General features: G+C 36.7%; 1 protein-coding gene across 1 annotated transcript in view; it reads left to right on the top strand.

Annotated features, from left to right (window-relative positions):
* LOC115453588 (cystinosin homolog) overlaps positions 1-2,118 on the top strand; it is a 58,222-nt gene extending 56,104 nt beyond the window's left edge. Inside the window, exon 9 of the mRNA XM_037443090.1 lies at positions 1,887-2,118. Within this exon, the coding sequence (XP_037298987.1) occupies positions 1,887-2,004 (118 nt within the window). The 3' untranslated portion in view covers positions 2,005-2,118. The remainder of the gene's footprint in view (positions 1-1,886) is intronic.
* The last annotated feature ends 12,888 nt before the right edge of the window (positions 2,119-15,006 follow it).

The following is a 15,006-nucleotide window of genomic DNA, read 5'->3' as shown; positions in this document are numbered from 1 at the left end:
AGGCGAAAGCAAGTCATGGAATAAAGTAAAGTGAGACTTAGTTACACCGAGATGGTTCTTATCTACACTCTAGTTTTTAATTCGATGGAGTGATAAGTGTAAGAGCAAGGCCACACGATGCGATGACGGTGCAGTGTGGCGCTGGAGCGGTGCCGCTGCGTGTTCCTACATATAATCATTGTACCATGTCATACAATGCATTAAGTCGCCGAGCGGCATCGCTGTATAAGAGCGCCGGATTTGCAACCTGAGAGACGAGGCGGGGAGGTGTGGTGCGCTGCGGCGCCGGAGCAACAACATGCCGCCACCACAGTATTGACTACGGTTTCTTTCGCTCAGTTGTCGTTTACAGACTGAAATGACTACACACTTGAGCCATTGATGTTGCGACGCCACGCCGCACCGCAGTAAACTGCAAAGCAAGTGTGGCACCCTATACCTTGAGTTCATTACGGTGCGGCGCCATACCGCACCGTTAACGTATGGTGTGACCTCGCTCTAAGTACAATAATATTGCCAGTTAACCCTAATTGCGGATTCTATCGATAAAACTGAATGGTACGAAATTTTCTTAGGACTCTATAATATTTTATAATTGAAAAGAAAACGGTCCAGAATTACATATATTCCAAATATCCAAAACCTTTGTTTTTATCTGAATATAATTATCAAAATTTCCGTACATCTAGCAACACTTCAACTGAATTACACCGTCGAAATAAAAACTCACTAATACACGAGCAGAGACTCGAGCAAAAGTTAGAATATACACATAGGTAAGATTATAGGCGCATAAACGTCAATTTCTTCATATTTTATATGGACCTAACTGTAACAGAATCATAATCATCTAAATGGAGTTCTTACGTCATTGCGCCCTATCAGACCGTCTAAAGCCAGACGCCCACTGATTACACGACTGTGCAGGGAATTTTTAGATGACGAATAATATAGAATAAAAATCAGCCTGTATATTCCGGTTTAAGCGGGCCGGCATAATTGTGTCGACTGGCGAGGAATAATCATCTCTTGTCAGTCGACATTATCTGGGCCCCACTCCACTTACCATAAGGTGCAGTGAGGATACTGTTCCGTGCACGTATAAGAAAAAATATAACTATTGTGGGTACATACACAAGGGCCCCGTCGAAGGGCCTATGTCTCCTAGGATTAGGGATGGTTGTCCTTTGCATAACAAACCGCTGTATAGTTATTTCTGTCAGTATGCGCTTGCGTATAGGAATGCCGAACTGCTTTACCAAACGTGCTGTGCTGTCCTGTCAGTGAGCGTCAAGTTTTATGTAATCATCTCTCAATATACACAGAAACAGTTATCAAGATAGGGAATGCAGAAAGAAGTGAAATATGCGAATAAGAATTCAAATAATCGATATAGAGATCGTTTTGTGTCACCAATATTTGTAGATTTTCAAAAAATCAACAATAATTATGATTTAGCACTTTATACAGCAATAATTTACATACATCCTTACAAGATTTATGTTTAATTTTTGAAATACTATGACTTACAAAAATATTGTCGACGATTATGACGTGCCATCACTGAAGTGCGTCACGAGATAAACATAATATTTTTTATTGTTGCTCGCCAGAAATATGTCATATACGTAACATAAATTATGAGATTGGCTTCCACAATTATCTGATCCGCTATTATAAGGTTTTTTTTTAAATGGAAAAGAACTATTGGAAGTTTCATTAAATCTTTTGGGGCACGTTCCTCCTAGACCATGGCTTTAGCTACGCCCATAAATCGATGCGGTGCAGTGTTGCCATTATTCATGACCCTTTTAATAAATTTATAAACCATTCAAAAGCTTTTATCGTTGCAAGAAGTTTAAAATCTTGTTTCTTTTTTTTTACAGGGAGGCCAGGTATATCCTTCTGCCAGGCACAACCGCGTCAGTAGACGCGAATGACGAAGATTTTGACAGCACTGAAGCAGGGCAATCAGAGACACCCTACCAGGGTGCGCCCGCCTAGCCGAACTACACGTATCGGGCTAGGAATCTTGATCCTCAAAATGTGATTTTAATTACTTGGATTTGGGAGAAGAAGCGAGAATAGGGGAAATAACTGCCAAGAAAGTAGAGTAAAGGAAATAAATGTGTAAAAAAGTAAAGAAGAGTAAAAAAGTAAACATTCCTTGTCAAGTTTTTGATATAGCAAACTAAATGCGATACATTCCATTTGTGTGATATTGGAATTTCCAGAAATCTCTATCTTGATTAAAGTTTTAATATATATTTTTTAATATCTAATTCACCAATACTAGGCAGTTCGACTGATTGATAAGCCCTGGGATGGTTGTAGAGATTAAGAAGATGGAATTAATGTCGCAAATGATAAATCAAACTAATCACTGGATGGTACACTGCATGTGTACAAGATACAACTCTTGTTGGATGGAAGCATTCATGTTTCGGTGTGAAGAGAGTACCCAGTGTAATGATAATATGAGATAAGATCTAATACCCAGGAGATGAACGCAATGCAGTATTTCGAAGTTCAATGAGATATTGCTACTTTTTACACACAGCCGTGTCATTATGCGAGCAACCTATTTCCAACAAACCTAAAGAAAAATAAACCAGGACTTCACGGTTTCTAGTGTTAGAAGGACAAACAAACAAAGTGCTTTATTGTCACGTGTTGACAAAAATAGTGCGATAAGAGTGTAAACCAAACATCCACGATATAGCAATGTGACAATGATATCGGTGTGATTTAAATGTTATAAAACACTCAAGTGATTATGTGACACAATAATTTATTTGTTAATTACTATATTTGTTTTAATGTGTTTGTTACTTTATAAAAAGCAATATGTAAGCCTTAATCCCCAAATTAACATATATTTTTATCCCACGCAGCACGAGACGAGTTTGAAGTTTTAGACTAGAAAGTGGCTCTACCATTTAGAGATTTCCTCTGTATTACTAAATATTTGCAAGCTAGCGCGTTGCTCGTCTGAGTTATATGAGAACTCCGTAACAAGACCCGCTTTGCTTGTAATGACATTAGTTACAGCAAATATTTGATTTTCTGATTCTAATGTTCTTTCACTATATGGTGATCTAATTCAGAATGAATATCACACAGAATCAAAGCGGGTGTTAAGGGCGTTGAGACGTTTAAATAAGAACGTAAAAGACTTGATGGTAACTGGAGTAGGGTCCATATAGGGTGTTGACTGACGAGACATGATTATCCCTCGCCAGTCGACATAGATATGCCGGCCTGTTTGAAACCATTTAAACACAGGCCGATCCCGCAATACGACACACTTACGTGGGTCCCTATGGCGGGTTTTACAGCTTGGGTACGGTCGATATCCGAGCGGATAAGAATATCCTACCACTTACAAGTGGTAGTGGCTGCTATTTATACCACAAGTTACCAGACTATGTTATAAAGAAACCAGGGGATTAGGTTTTAATTAAAATTAAATACAATTTGTAGACTAATACATAAAATCAGTGTGTATTTTTAGTCATTATCTTTTAATTAATAATTCAGCTTTATAATAGCTCTCTTATTTTTTAATATTATAATATTTTATTTTTTATTCTATCAAGTTATATGGGAGGTGTTCAAGCATTTTATTTTAAATGTATATGTTGCATGACATTCTAAACTAGTAACGGTTGAGGATTTTAAGGCTTATATTAATTTAGAAATAAGATATATTCTTCGGATAATTCCTTATTAGTAAACTATTTTAATATATTTATCTCATAAATAATTTCATAAAGCAATAAGTTGGTTCCTGCAATATTTTCCATGATGTAAAGGCAATAAGGTAATCTTATGAATATGATTCATTGCGTAAATAGTAGATTTTGTATGTTTGAACGTGGTATTAAAGTATTTATACAGTAATTTGTGTTTTTTATTTTTATGCCCGCAGTGCGGTAGATAAGTCTTCCTATGGTTTGTAGCCGATGTAAGATTAGGAGTATTTGTACCACGTATGTGTTGTATAACAGTAGAACAGCATCCGCGTCACGCGGTGCTTGTCAATGGTTCAGATGGGAACTAGATTGTCGTATAAATGAAAATAGAATACGATACAAATTAGCAGGCGAATATTAAATTGGTAACGTTCCGACAGCCACAGTTACTAAATCAACCAGAAAAACACGTAGGGTGTTTTTTCTGTAGCTGCTATGAACACAATGAACCCGTAGCTTGCCCGTAGCGCTTATTTTTACACGCGTAGCGTTTATCCTTTCATCGATATGAGTGTTCACTACGCGTGGTGGGAAAACACTCCAGGCATCAAGTCGTATTGGTGAAAAGTCTATTTTTGTAAGTGTAAAATTCATTATTCAATAGTAACGCAGTCTGCCGATTTATATATGGCACCTATGCGATGTGAATGTACAAATGTTTTCGAAAGGTAAAAAATGTTTTTGTTACATTAACGTGACCCTCCCATGGTACCCACAATTTCTAGATAGCGTCCGATAGTTTAAAACACAACATAAACAGTATTGTGTTTTTATGTATTATATTTTGTCATTATGGCATACGTCGTGAGGCATGTATCATTGATTGAACAAATGTTTGGTTATTTACATAAATAGAAGGGACTGAAAACAGTATGAGGAGTAAGGACACCATTATATTGTATGTTATAATCATGTTTGTATTGTAAGTATACATTGTGTTTATAGAGCTGGCCCACATTCCATCAAACAGTATTTCTATAATCTTATCGGTCTGAATTACATTCTTTTAAGTTCCAAACTCTAAACCTGCATCAAATAAACCTACAGAAAAGATATTCGTATTAAACGCATTATTTTACAATGATCAATAATTACTTCAGATTGTCTCGATGGCGTAGTTTCGCGTGCGTAGTACCTACGACCGTCCTGAGTTGCCGGGTTCGAATCTCGAGTCGGGCAATGATATTGGGTTTTCTGCTCAATATCAGCCCAGAATGTTGAATTTATGTCCGACAGTCTCACCCTGTCACATCATAGGTTGAAACACGCGGCAAAAAATAGATGCTTGAGTTGCACCTTTGCCTACCCCTTCCGCAACTAAGGCGTGATACGCGTTTGCTTTTTACTGACTGAATAGTCTTTAATACAGTGGACCTGTGCGTGTGTACAACATATGTTATACACACTTGTATACATTTGTTTTCTGCCCACTATCCTCGGTCATGTGACGGCGCTACGTTGTCATTTTAATATGTAAGGAGTGCAAAAATACCGAGTTAACAATAACATTGTACGAAAATAACTCATGATTGATAAAGTCATGCTAACATAACCTTTCTTTTTATATTAATAAAGTATTTAATGGTGAAGAAAGTATTTTTCAAGTCTGATTTTTAGAAAGTATTTTTCAAGATGGCACTGACAAAACCTATGACTGAAAATTTCTTATTAGAATTTCAATGTATTGAAGTCTATCAAACTGTCGTCAACCCGCATTGAGCCGTATTAAGGGTCTCCTGAGTAAATATAAATTAATAGACCAATCACATGTCCCGCTGTGAGAGATTCGGTGTAGTCCGCCGCAAAATTAGTTTAACAAATACAATTCTTTAAAACGCTTTTGCACGTAACTTGAATCGAAATATTCTTTTTTACCTAAATTAACGTGAGCGACTATGGCGGCAGTTACATCATATATATCATGGTAGTTATCCGGGGGGATACAAAAATAGCTTTATCATTTTGGATTTCCCCAACAATAATATCTATCTAAACTACGTTAATGGGATTTGACTTTTCTGCTTATTTGCACATTAATTTATACTAAATAAGTTTGAAAATATGTTTACAGCACTCTCGCAAGGATTAAACGCGTCGCAATAATTTAATTCACAACTCGCGAATGTAAATAAGTTATGATTTACATTGCAACCTGTACGTTTTGTTTACTTTAAACGCAATCAACATTACATAGCTAACGACCGACATATTTGTTTGCATCTATTATCTACAACTATTTATAAATACAAATCAATAGATCTATACTAAAATTAGAGGAGAAAAAATCTATAAAAAAGAATTCCTAATTTGTTCGTCTTAATTTTTTTGCACATTGCGAAAAGTGATTGCACAAGTTTCCTTTCAACCTGCCCCTTTCGGCGATAAAAGGCATGAATGTGGTAGTGTGTACAGCACTATATTACAATATCTACCTTTGAAGTGACTAGATTCATGTAGTTAAACTAAGACGTACAAGATTACTATTATCCCTATTCTCTACCTATATTTATAATATTTCAATATACAAAGAAATGCCACCTTGACACGTCAGTCTTTAGAAAATTTTATCTTAAAAAGGTTATTACCAGAATTTACTATATTTGCAATTAACTTATAACAGAAAGATAGGAAATGTAACAATGATAAAATTAGCTTAAAGTAACAATGAGAAGCCGGCGGTACATTATTTTATAGCCTTTATGAATTCAGATCAAGGACAAACATCAGGACGACTTCTAAATCGTTTTTATATATAATCATTATAGTATATAGTATTATATATATCATTAGGTACCTACATGGAAATAGGTAGGACTGCCTCGGTGGCGTAGTTATACGCGTACGCGGTACAAGTACTATTACCGCGCTGAGGTCCTGGGTTCGAATCCCAGGTCGGGCCAAAATAATTGTGACTGGGTTTTACCATCTTAAAAATTACTCAGTCGCAGCTCGGAGTCAGGAAGTTGGCGGTGTGGATACCCCCGTGCCTTGGAAAACACGTAAAGCTGTTGGTCCTGCGCCTGATCTCTCTCCGGTCATGTCGGATTGCCGTCTCACGGTACTATAAGAGTGAAGGAACAGAGAGTGCACTTGTGTATTGCGCGCACACTTGGGCACTATAATATATCCTGCGTACCTGGCTGATCTCCGTTGAGATTGGCCACCGTGGCCGAATCTCGGCTAGAAGGAGGGATTACATGGAAATTTGTTTGAAATTCCTTTCTTATGTATTTTCTTTTTATAATTTCGCGGCGGTTTTCTTTTTATACTAAAGTGATCCCTCTGCATCTAATGGAGAGTGGAGAAGTGTCTAGGAAGAATATTAACTGACGAGATGATTAAGCCTCGCTAGTCAACGCCATTGTGCCAAACTTGAAACAGCACTGCAGTTGTACCATAAGACAACTACGCCACCGAAACGATAACCTAATTAATATTTTGACTTAGTATTTTTAATATTTTACCAGACCAATTACCTGTACGCCTTCATTGCCTTCTTACCTATGACAATTCATGAATGGTATGAAGATAATGCTTAATAAACGAATAAAAACAACCCGAGGTCACAAATGATTACAAAGTCTCAGATAAAATTAACCAACTATTTTGTTTTGTAAACAAACAAAACTGGGGCGACGAACTCTTTCAACATGAACACTAGTTATTTCAGGCAACTTTATCTGCCTGAGATAGGCCGCGTTGTGACCCAGATTTTTGTTCAAATAATTTTAAATGGCATTTTTAGTAAATAATTCAGATTACAAATCACTGATGATTCAGGTTACATATATATATTTTTTAATTGATCTATTCATTTCCACATGCTGCAATTACTTCGTTTTATAAATACTCTACTGATACTTATATCTTTGAGGATATCGCACGAGTTACTTTCTTATGAGCAGGGAATATAAAGCCAAAACATAACAGTTTATAGTTCATTCAAAGCTTCTTTCGAAATATTCATTGTTATACGGTAGTCGCTATGGCCAATAGTTGCCGGGACAGCTCCAAGAACCTGCCCTATTCACGAAGTTCTTCATGCAAATGCTATAAATTCACATAATATTACAGACATTACACGTTTAAGAGATATATAAATCAGTGTTTTCATTTCCAATCACAAAAAGAATAAAGGAGTTATGAAAAATAAAAACGATTGCACAAACAAACACACGGAAGTCTCACGTTGTCTATTTGTATAATCTGGTTTATAATAGGCCGGCTAGACGCGGGAACTGCATGTTGGCGCTATTCCAGATACAACTTTGAATTAATGGCGGAATTTTATTAAGTACCGGCGTCTATATAATTCTTTTTTTTACCACTGTATATGCAAGAAGAAATTCCGTGAAAGGCTCGTTGAAGGACTAATTAACGATCACGCTTATTTATTACATTTTAATTGACATAGGCTAGTCCAATTGTATTTATTTATTAATGGTTCAGTTAGTTTACCTTCTGTAAGTTCTGTCTAGGCTCTTTAAGAAATAAATGTACAAAAAACTTAGTGATCCAGAAGCTATGTACACCCAGGGTTACCATTTGACAGGCATTTTAAGGTTAAGACAGGCTCGCGTCCGGAATTGATCTGAGACACGCATTTCTGAAAAATCATGTCCTCTAAAAGATATTATTGCCCTGTAGTTCCGTATTATCTGTAGATTTTTATTTTGAACAAGCATTTTAGGTACTGTAGGTAAGCATTCTTATTTTATAAGTTACATTAGATTTGAACTTAGAGATTTTACCGATCGATTCTAATTGATGTTTCTCCTCGAACTCTTTAAGTATTAGGCATAAGAAAAAATCAAAATTTTATGGTAAAAAACCAAACAATTTAATCGAACAATTCTATCATTTATTCCCAAACTAGGTGTTGCTCGCGGCTTCGTCCGCGTGGAAAGCCTTTCCCGCTATAAAAATGTAAAACACAATAATAATACATGATACCAGCGCCCTTTATTTTAAAATTAGATTAAAAATTGAATTATTTCACACGGGAATAAATCACCGGGATAAAAGTAGCCTATGTGTTAATGCAAAATATAGTCTAACTGTGTTCCAAATTTCATCCAAATTCGGTCAGCTATTTGTACATTTACTTCTAACAAACATCTAAACATCCAAAAATTTACTTTCGTATTTACAATATTAGTAATAACAAAAGTTAAAATGGTTAGATCAGGGCTGATCGATTTAAATTACACGTAATTAATATTGAACGAAAGTGCGTAAGGACGCAACACGTTTCCCCAATCCTTGGCCTTGGTTGCCAGCTATTGTTTTTACTTTGTGGGCAATTACAATGTATGTCATGTAATGAGTAATGGGGAATGACCTTAAGAATTTGTCCAAAATACAATGTAGGGTCATCACGTAATTTTGCAGGACTGTAGTTTCCTGTTTTCTTCGATCGTAAGTTGGCACTAAACCAATTTTGTTTCAATACTTATTTCCAATGTAGGTGCACAGTGGTGTCAAACCTTTTATTCAGGGCCGAGCTTCGGATCTACATATCAAATACCTACATATCAAGATCTACATATTCAGGACCTTGCCCCTTCCCCCGCTCCTTCTTCACACAATCTACTTGAAAGACTCTACTTCTAAGAATCTACTTGACAAACACAAGAAAAAATATTGTAATGTAGTGAAAATTATACTTCACACTAAGTATGTATTCATTTGGAAGAAAAACATTTCATTCGTCACTACGCAGGGTCATAGAATATAACCATTTTCTTTGTGAACTTGTGTAGTAGATACACATTATAAAAACTAAATGAAAAAGCTTGAACAATGGAAAAAGAATAAGTAAAATGGAAAAGAAAGTGTTTTCTTCTTTTTAAAAGTTTCCACCATTCGTCACTGAAAGTTTGTGCTGTAATTGCGCACAAAAAATATAGAAACTGTTATTTTAGTGATTGATAGACTATAGGAAGCAAACAATAGTAGGACTGAAAAAGATTGATAGTGCAAAAATATTTTAGAAGGTTTAAGGACATACTTTGATGAATGAATTATGTAAACATTATACCGACGTTTACCTAATCGTTCAAACCGTTCACTAATTATTAATTACGCAGTGCTATGCGGCAGTTCACGCCAAAAAATGACCCTGGGGAGTGCTAGTTGCCAACTCTTGGGCAATTTGTATCGTTCCTATTTTAGTATATGTATTGCCGAAGCTATGGATTTTAATTTTTATATCACTTTAAAGAATAATAGTAATATTTATTACTGAAAATTTGACGTCAGACATGCCTTTATAGGTATATTATGACACAATTATAATATTTATAGTTGTTTTATTTCGAATTAGGACGTATAATTAGCGACTTTTAGATTTGAAGGGATTTTTTGTTTATTATATACTTAAGTATATAATTTTTTTTGTCCTTTCTAATACATGGTACTTGAAACTTATAATTGTTAAAAATATATTAGTACCAGCACAGACATAACTCAGTTTAAACTATTTTGTGACGTTATCAATTTCGTCAAGTGTTAAGAATGGAAGTGGGGCCAGTGCCCTTGAGCATTGACCTTGGGTGCTACACCAAAGCTAACTAGATGGCGGTACGTGTAGCTACACGGTATTGTACAATTACATCCTTGATTGTCAAAATATTAGGTATGTCAAAGTTACGTTTGAAAATATTATGTACTAGCTTTTGCCCGCGGCTCCGTCCGCTTTATAAAGTTTTTCGGGCTTAAGTTTTCTGTTATAAAAGTCACACTGTATATGTCGCCGCAGCACTGGTGAATTTCCGGAGCGATAGTGGCGCCATCTATTATTACATCGAGGAAGTATTAGGAAAGGAGGGAGGTCGACTGTTGCCAATATAAGGACCGGCCGAACGACGAGAGCTCAGTCTTGTACGAGTGTTGGTTGACTGTGGTTGGAGTCTCGAACCGAGCACATTGTGTATTCCGCTAGTGTTACTATGCAGTAAATTGTTATTGAAGTAAAGAAGTGTTTCAATAATTGAATAACTGTCTGGAAAATAAATGTAGACCGGTGAAACTTTACCGGTCATGTAAAAAAATAACTAAGTAAACAGTTTCACTCCGACATCAGAAGTGGGATGGGATCCTACCGATTTCAAGATCCGCAATCAGAATGTTACGTCCATATGGAACCAGGACACGAAGACCTTGAGCCCGATATACTGAAAGATAAAATACGAGCGAGCGACTATTGCTTCAACGGACTCCTGATGACTTAGGATCACAAATGTGTTCTTACCATCTTAAGACCCAGTCTAAATGGTTCACTACACGCCTACGCTATGTAGCATACTGTGCTACAATGGAGAACGGTATGTGTGAACAACTTCCAATGATAAAATGTCTGCGGGTACCGCGTTCCAATTGCTACAGCGTTCCTGTATGGGTGCCGCGCAAGGTGTGGAAATTCTACGGAAGCATCTTGGTTAAAGTGACTACGTGAGTGGCAAATGGCGGTTGATGCTAACTGGCCTATCGCAGAGTATGTTTATCGACACCTGGAAAGTGTGGTATAGTATGACCCATAACCCTTGTTTGAGGGTTCTGGTTTCAGTTATTTTCCGTAATCTCTGGAAATATTGAAATTTCTTTTTTTTTCCAGGAGGTATTAACTGGAAATGATGACCGATTCACTACGTAGGTACATTTGTTTGACAAAGCAATAAAATTGCTGTTTAGAAAGTTTAAAACAAATCTGATTAAGGTCAGAATAGGCCGAACGATATTTCTGTTTTGGTTTTACTTTTGCAGAAATATGTTCGTGATTCATGGCGTGCGCAGACGCGCCTCAGGGGGTGCGGATGCAAAACGACGCGCTCCAGGCTGCGCGGGTCCAAAACATAGAAATTGGGATGGACCTCCAAGAGCTCTACGAGAACCTTCGAGAACTCTACGAGAACCTTCGAGAACTCTACGAGAACCTTCGAGAACTCTACGAGAACCTTCGAGAACTCTACGAGAACCTTCGAGAACTCTACGAGAACCTTCGAGAACTCTACGAGAACCTTCGAGAACTCTACGAGAACCTTCGAGAACTCTACGAGAACCTTCGAGAACTCTACGAGAACCTTCGAGAACTCTACGAGAACCTTCGAGAACTCTACGAGAACCTTCGAGAACTCTACGAGAACCTTCGAGAACTCTACGAGAACCTTCGAGAACTCTACGAGAACCTTCGAGAACTCTACGAGAACCTTCGAGAACTCTACGAGAATCTCCGAGAACCTACTAACCTTGCAAAATTGATTTTCTTAACAGTTCTGCTTATGTAACAACTGTGACAAAACAAGTTGCTTATAGTTCAAATTCGTTTATTCCTTAAAAATAATAATCTAGAATAAAATATCTGGAGAGTGGTACCTCTGAGCTAATTCATGTGTTACCCTTGTGCTAACCACGGGTCCTTGATGTATCCACATGTGAACCCTGAGATACCGTTGGGACGCCTTGTGGAACCGTGATTAGACACGTACACACCACAGATTCTAAATTGATAAGGCGGTGCATTAGGGATGTCTTTGTGTACTGTACTTTACAATAATCTTCGAGAATAAAATATCTGGAGAGTGGCACCTCTGAGCTAAATCATGTGTTACCCTTGAGCTAACCACGGGTCCTTGATGTATCCAAAAGTGAACCCTGAGATACCGTTGGGACGCCTTGTGGAACCGTGATTAGACACGTGCACACCACAGATTCTAAATTGATAAAACAGCGCATTGAAGGCATCTCTGTGTACTGTCCTTACAATAATAATGATTTCAAAATAAGCAACATGGGTTGTTCACAGTTGTACTAATAAGAGAAAGTACGTTCTATTCTTACAGAATCAAAATCTACTTACGAGAATCAACGAGGCTGGCGCAGAGCGCGCGCCGCCTGTCAGTATGGCCGTGCTGGCGCAAATACAACGGTTCATCACATTTTTCGACTAGTACTCAGTGGAGTGAGCTGTGTCTTTTACAACTTACCATATGCCACTCATTAAGAGTGAGCTTTAAGTTTGCCTGTATTCACGAGGAGTGAACATACTACTCGTGAAACCCATGTTCCACATCCAAAGCTATGTTGCTTACAAATAAATTGGACTGAGGTGTACTTGGCAATGAGTTGTTGTGTACACCTTGGCAATGAGTTTGTTACAGAGAGAGCATGAACCAGCGATGCAGAGCACGCATCGCATTTCAGAATGGCCGTGTCGCCGCAGCACTGGTGAATTTCCGGAGCGATAGTGGCGCCATCTATTATTACATCGAGGAAGTATTAGGAAAGGAGGGAGGTCGACTGTTGCCAATATAAGGACCGGCCGAACGACGAGAGCTCAGTCTTGTACGAGTGTTGGTTGACTGTGGTTGGAGTCATGTACGACTCTAGTAGTAGTCTTCAGTAGTCTTGTTTGGACGCTTGAACCGAGCACATTGTGTATTCCGCTAGTGTTACTATGCAGTAAATTGTTATTGAAGTAAAGAAGTGTTTCAATAATTGAATAACTGTCTGGAAAATAAATATAGACCGGTGAAACTTTACCGGTCATATAAAAAATAACCAAGTAAACAGTTTCACTCCGACATATATTTTCCCGGGAACCTATATTCTTCCCAGGGTTTCAAACTGTCTCCATACCAAATTAAAAATCCCATTTTATGAACTTATAAAAATATTTCCGCTAAGATAAACGTGTCTAAAAGTTCTTGTGCAATATAGTAAGTACTGCGAAAACTTGCTAGTCTAAAATCGGCTCTAGTGTGTACTAGACTCTCGTTTTGTGATCCAAAACATGTCCAGGTATCGACTTTAAAACGGAGCCCAAAATAATAATATTCAAAATGGTGGCCAGCAATACCAAATCTAACATATTTTTCTGTCTGGTGACCATTGATCCATAATATCAATATTTGTAATAAAATAATTCAAACATCCACCCACACCCAAATTCCAATTATTGTAATATATCGCTACACCGAAAATTACTCTTAGTAACCGAGTGACAAAATATACATAGTTACCTAAAAATATTGTTATTTGTCAAAAACCTTTAGTATGGAAGGGTAAGGCATTTAATATAAATTAGACTAAGTTTAAATCACATGTTAATATTTTTTAATTCTTATTTGTGTTTTTTAATTTAACATAGATTGTATACAGTATTTTAGAATATTTTATGTTACTAATGTACATAATATACACATCCTAGATGAAATTATGTCGACATCAATTTGTGAGAGCGCCTGACTGCGCGTAACTGCAAATATTCCTGTTACTATAAGCTGTTGTTTGAGTAGGAGTTTTTAAAAATAATTAAATATTTTGTTATATATAACGGTATTAAAAAAAAATAAGATGAGTGTATTTAAAAATAGAGTATAGTATTATTTCAGAATATAGTTAACTCAAGTAAATAAGAGATATCGAAATGTTAACGATGTAAAATTCTTACCGTTGAGCGATGTTTGGCAGATATTAATTATGATTTTATTCACGGTATCGTGTTTAATAAAAAAAAATACGCCGCTGTGCAAAAGACCATAAGCCAAACTACTTATTTCTTGAAAAATATTTCCAAAGAACGCTTACATTATTTTTTGCAGGACGCCCAAAGTGGACATAAAATTGAGCTTTACATATCTTAACCCCTTAAATAGTCTCTGTTAAATAATACTTATAAATACTGACCGTTATAATTGCTATGCGGTTATTATTCTGCAATATGTTTATATAACTATGTAAATAAATTAGGCATTGTGTAAACGCGGAATATTTAGCTTCATGTTTACAGTTTATATTCAGTAATTATGGTGTTTTGGTCTGCAGTAACGTAAGTACTTACATAGATTGTAGACTGAAAGGACCTGCATTAGATTTTCAAGTTGGGCAACTGTTTGTGGAATTTTACTAACACGATTTGCTTGTGATTTGATATAAAGATATTATAGTATAAGTTTAAAAAAATGTAGACTCATTAACCACGTAGGCAAAAATTAAAAGGCCAATTAACTCGATGTTTTATGTTAGTTTTTTTATGATATTCACATCCTAAAAATAATTTGTGGGTCTCTCGTATGCGAGTCCGCTTTGGTAGTTACCACCTTTCATATTATGTTGTTTTTTTGTAGGCAGTCGTGTTACTATCACACGTCTTGCTCATCATATCATGCACACACTCGCGCCATTTTTTCCTCCGATGGGGTAGACAGAGACGCAATTGGTGCACCCACTTTCTGCCGTGTGTATTCCACGA

The sequence above is a fragment of the Manduca sexta genome, chromosome 26 (assembly GCF_014839805.1).
Source record: "Manduca sexta isolate Smith_Timp_Sample1 chromosome 26, JHU_Msex_v1.0, whole genome shotgun sequence".
Lineage (NCBI taxonomy): Eukaryota > Metazoa > Arthropoda > Insecta > Lepidoptera > Sphingidae > Manduca > Manduca sexta.
The sequence above is the reverse complement of the archived record's forward strand: the minus strand, read 5'-3'. Positions and strand labels throughout refer to the sequence as shown.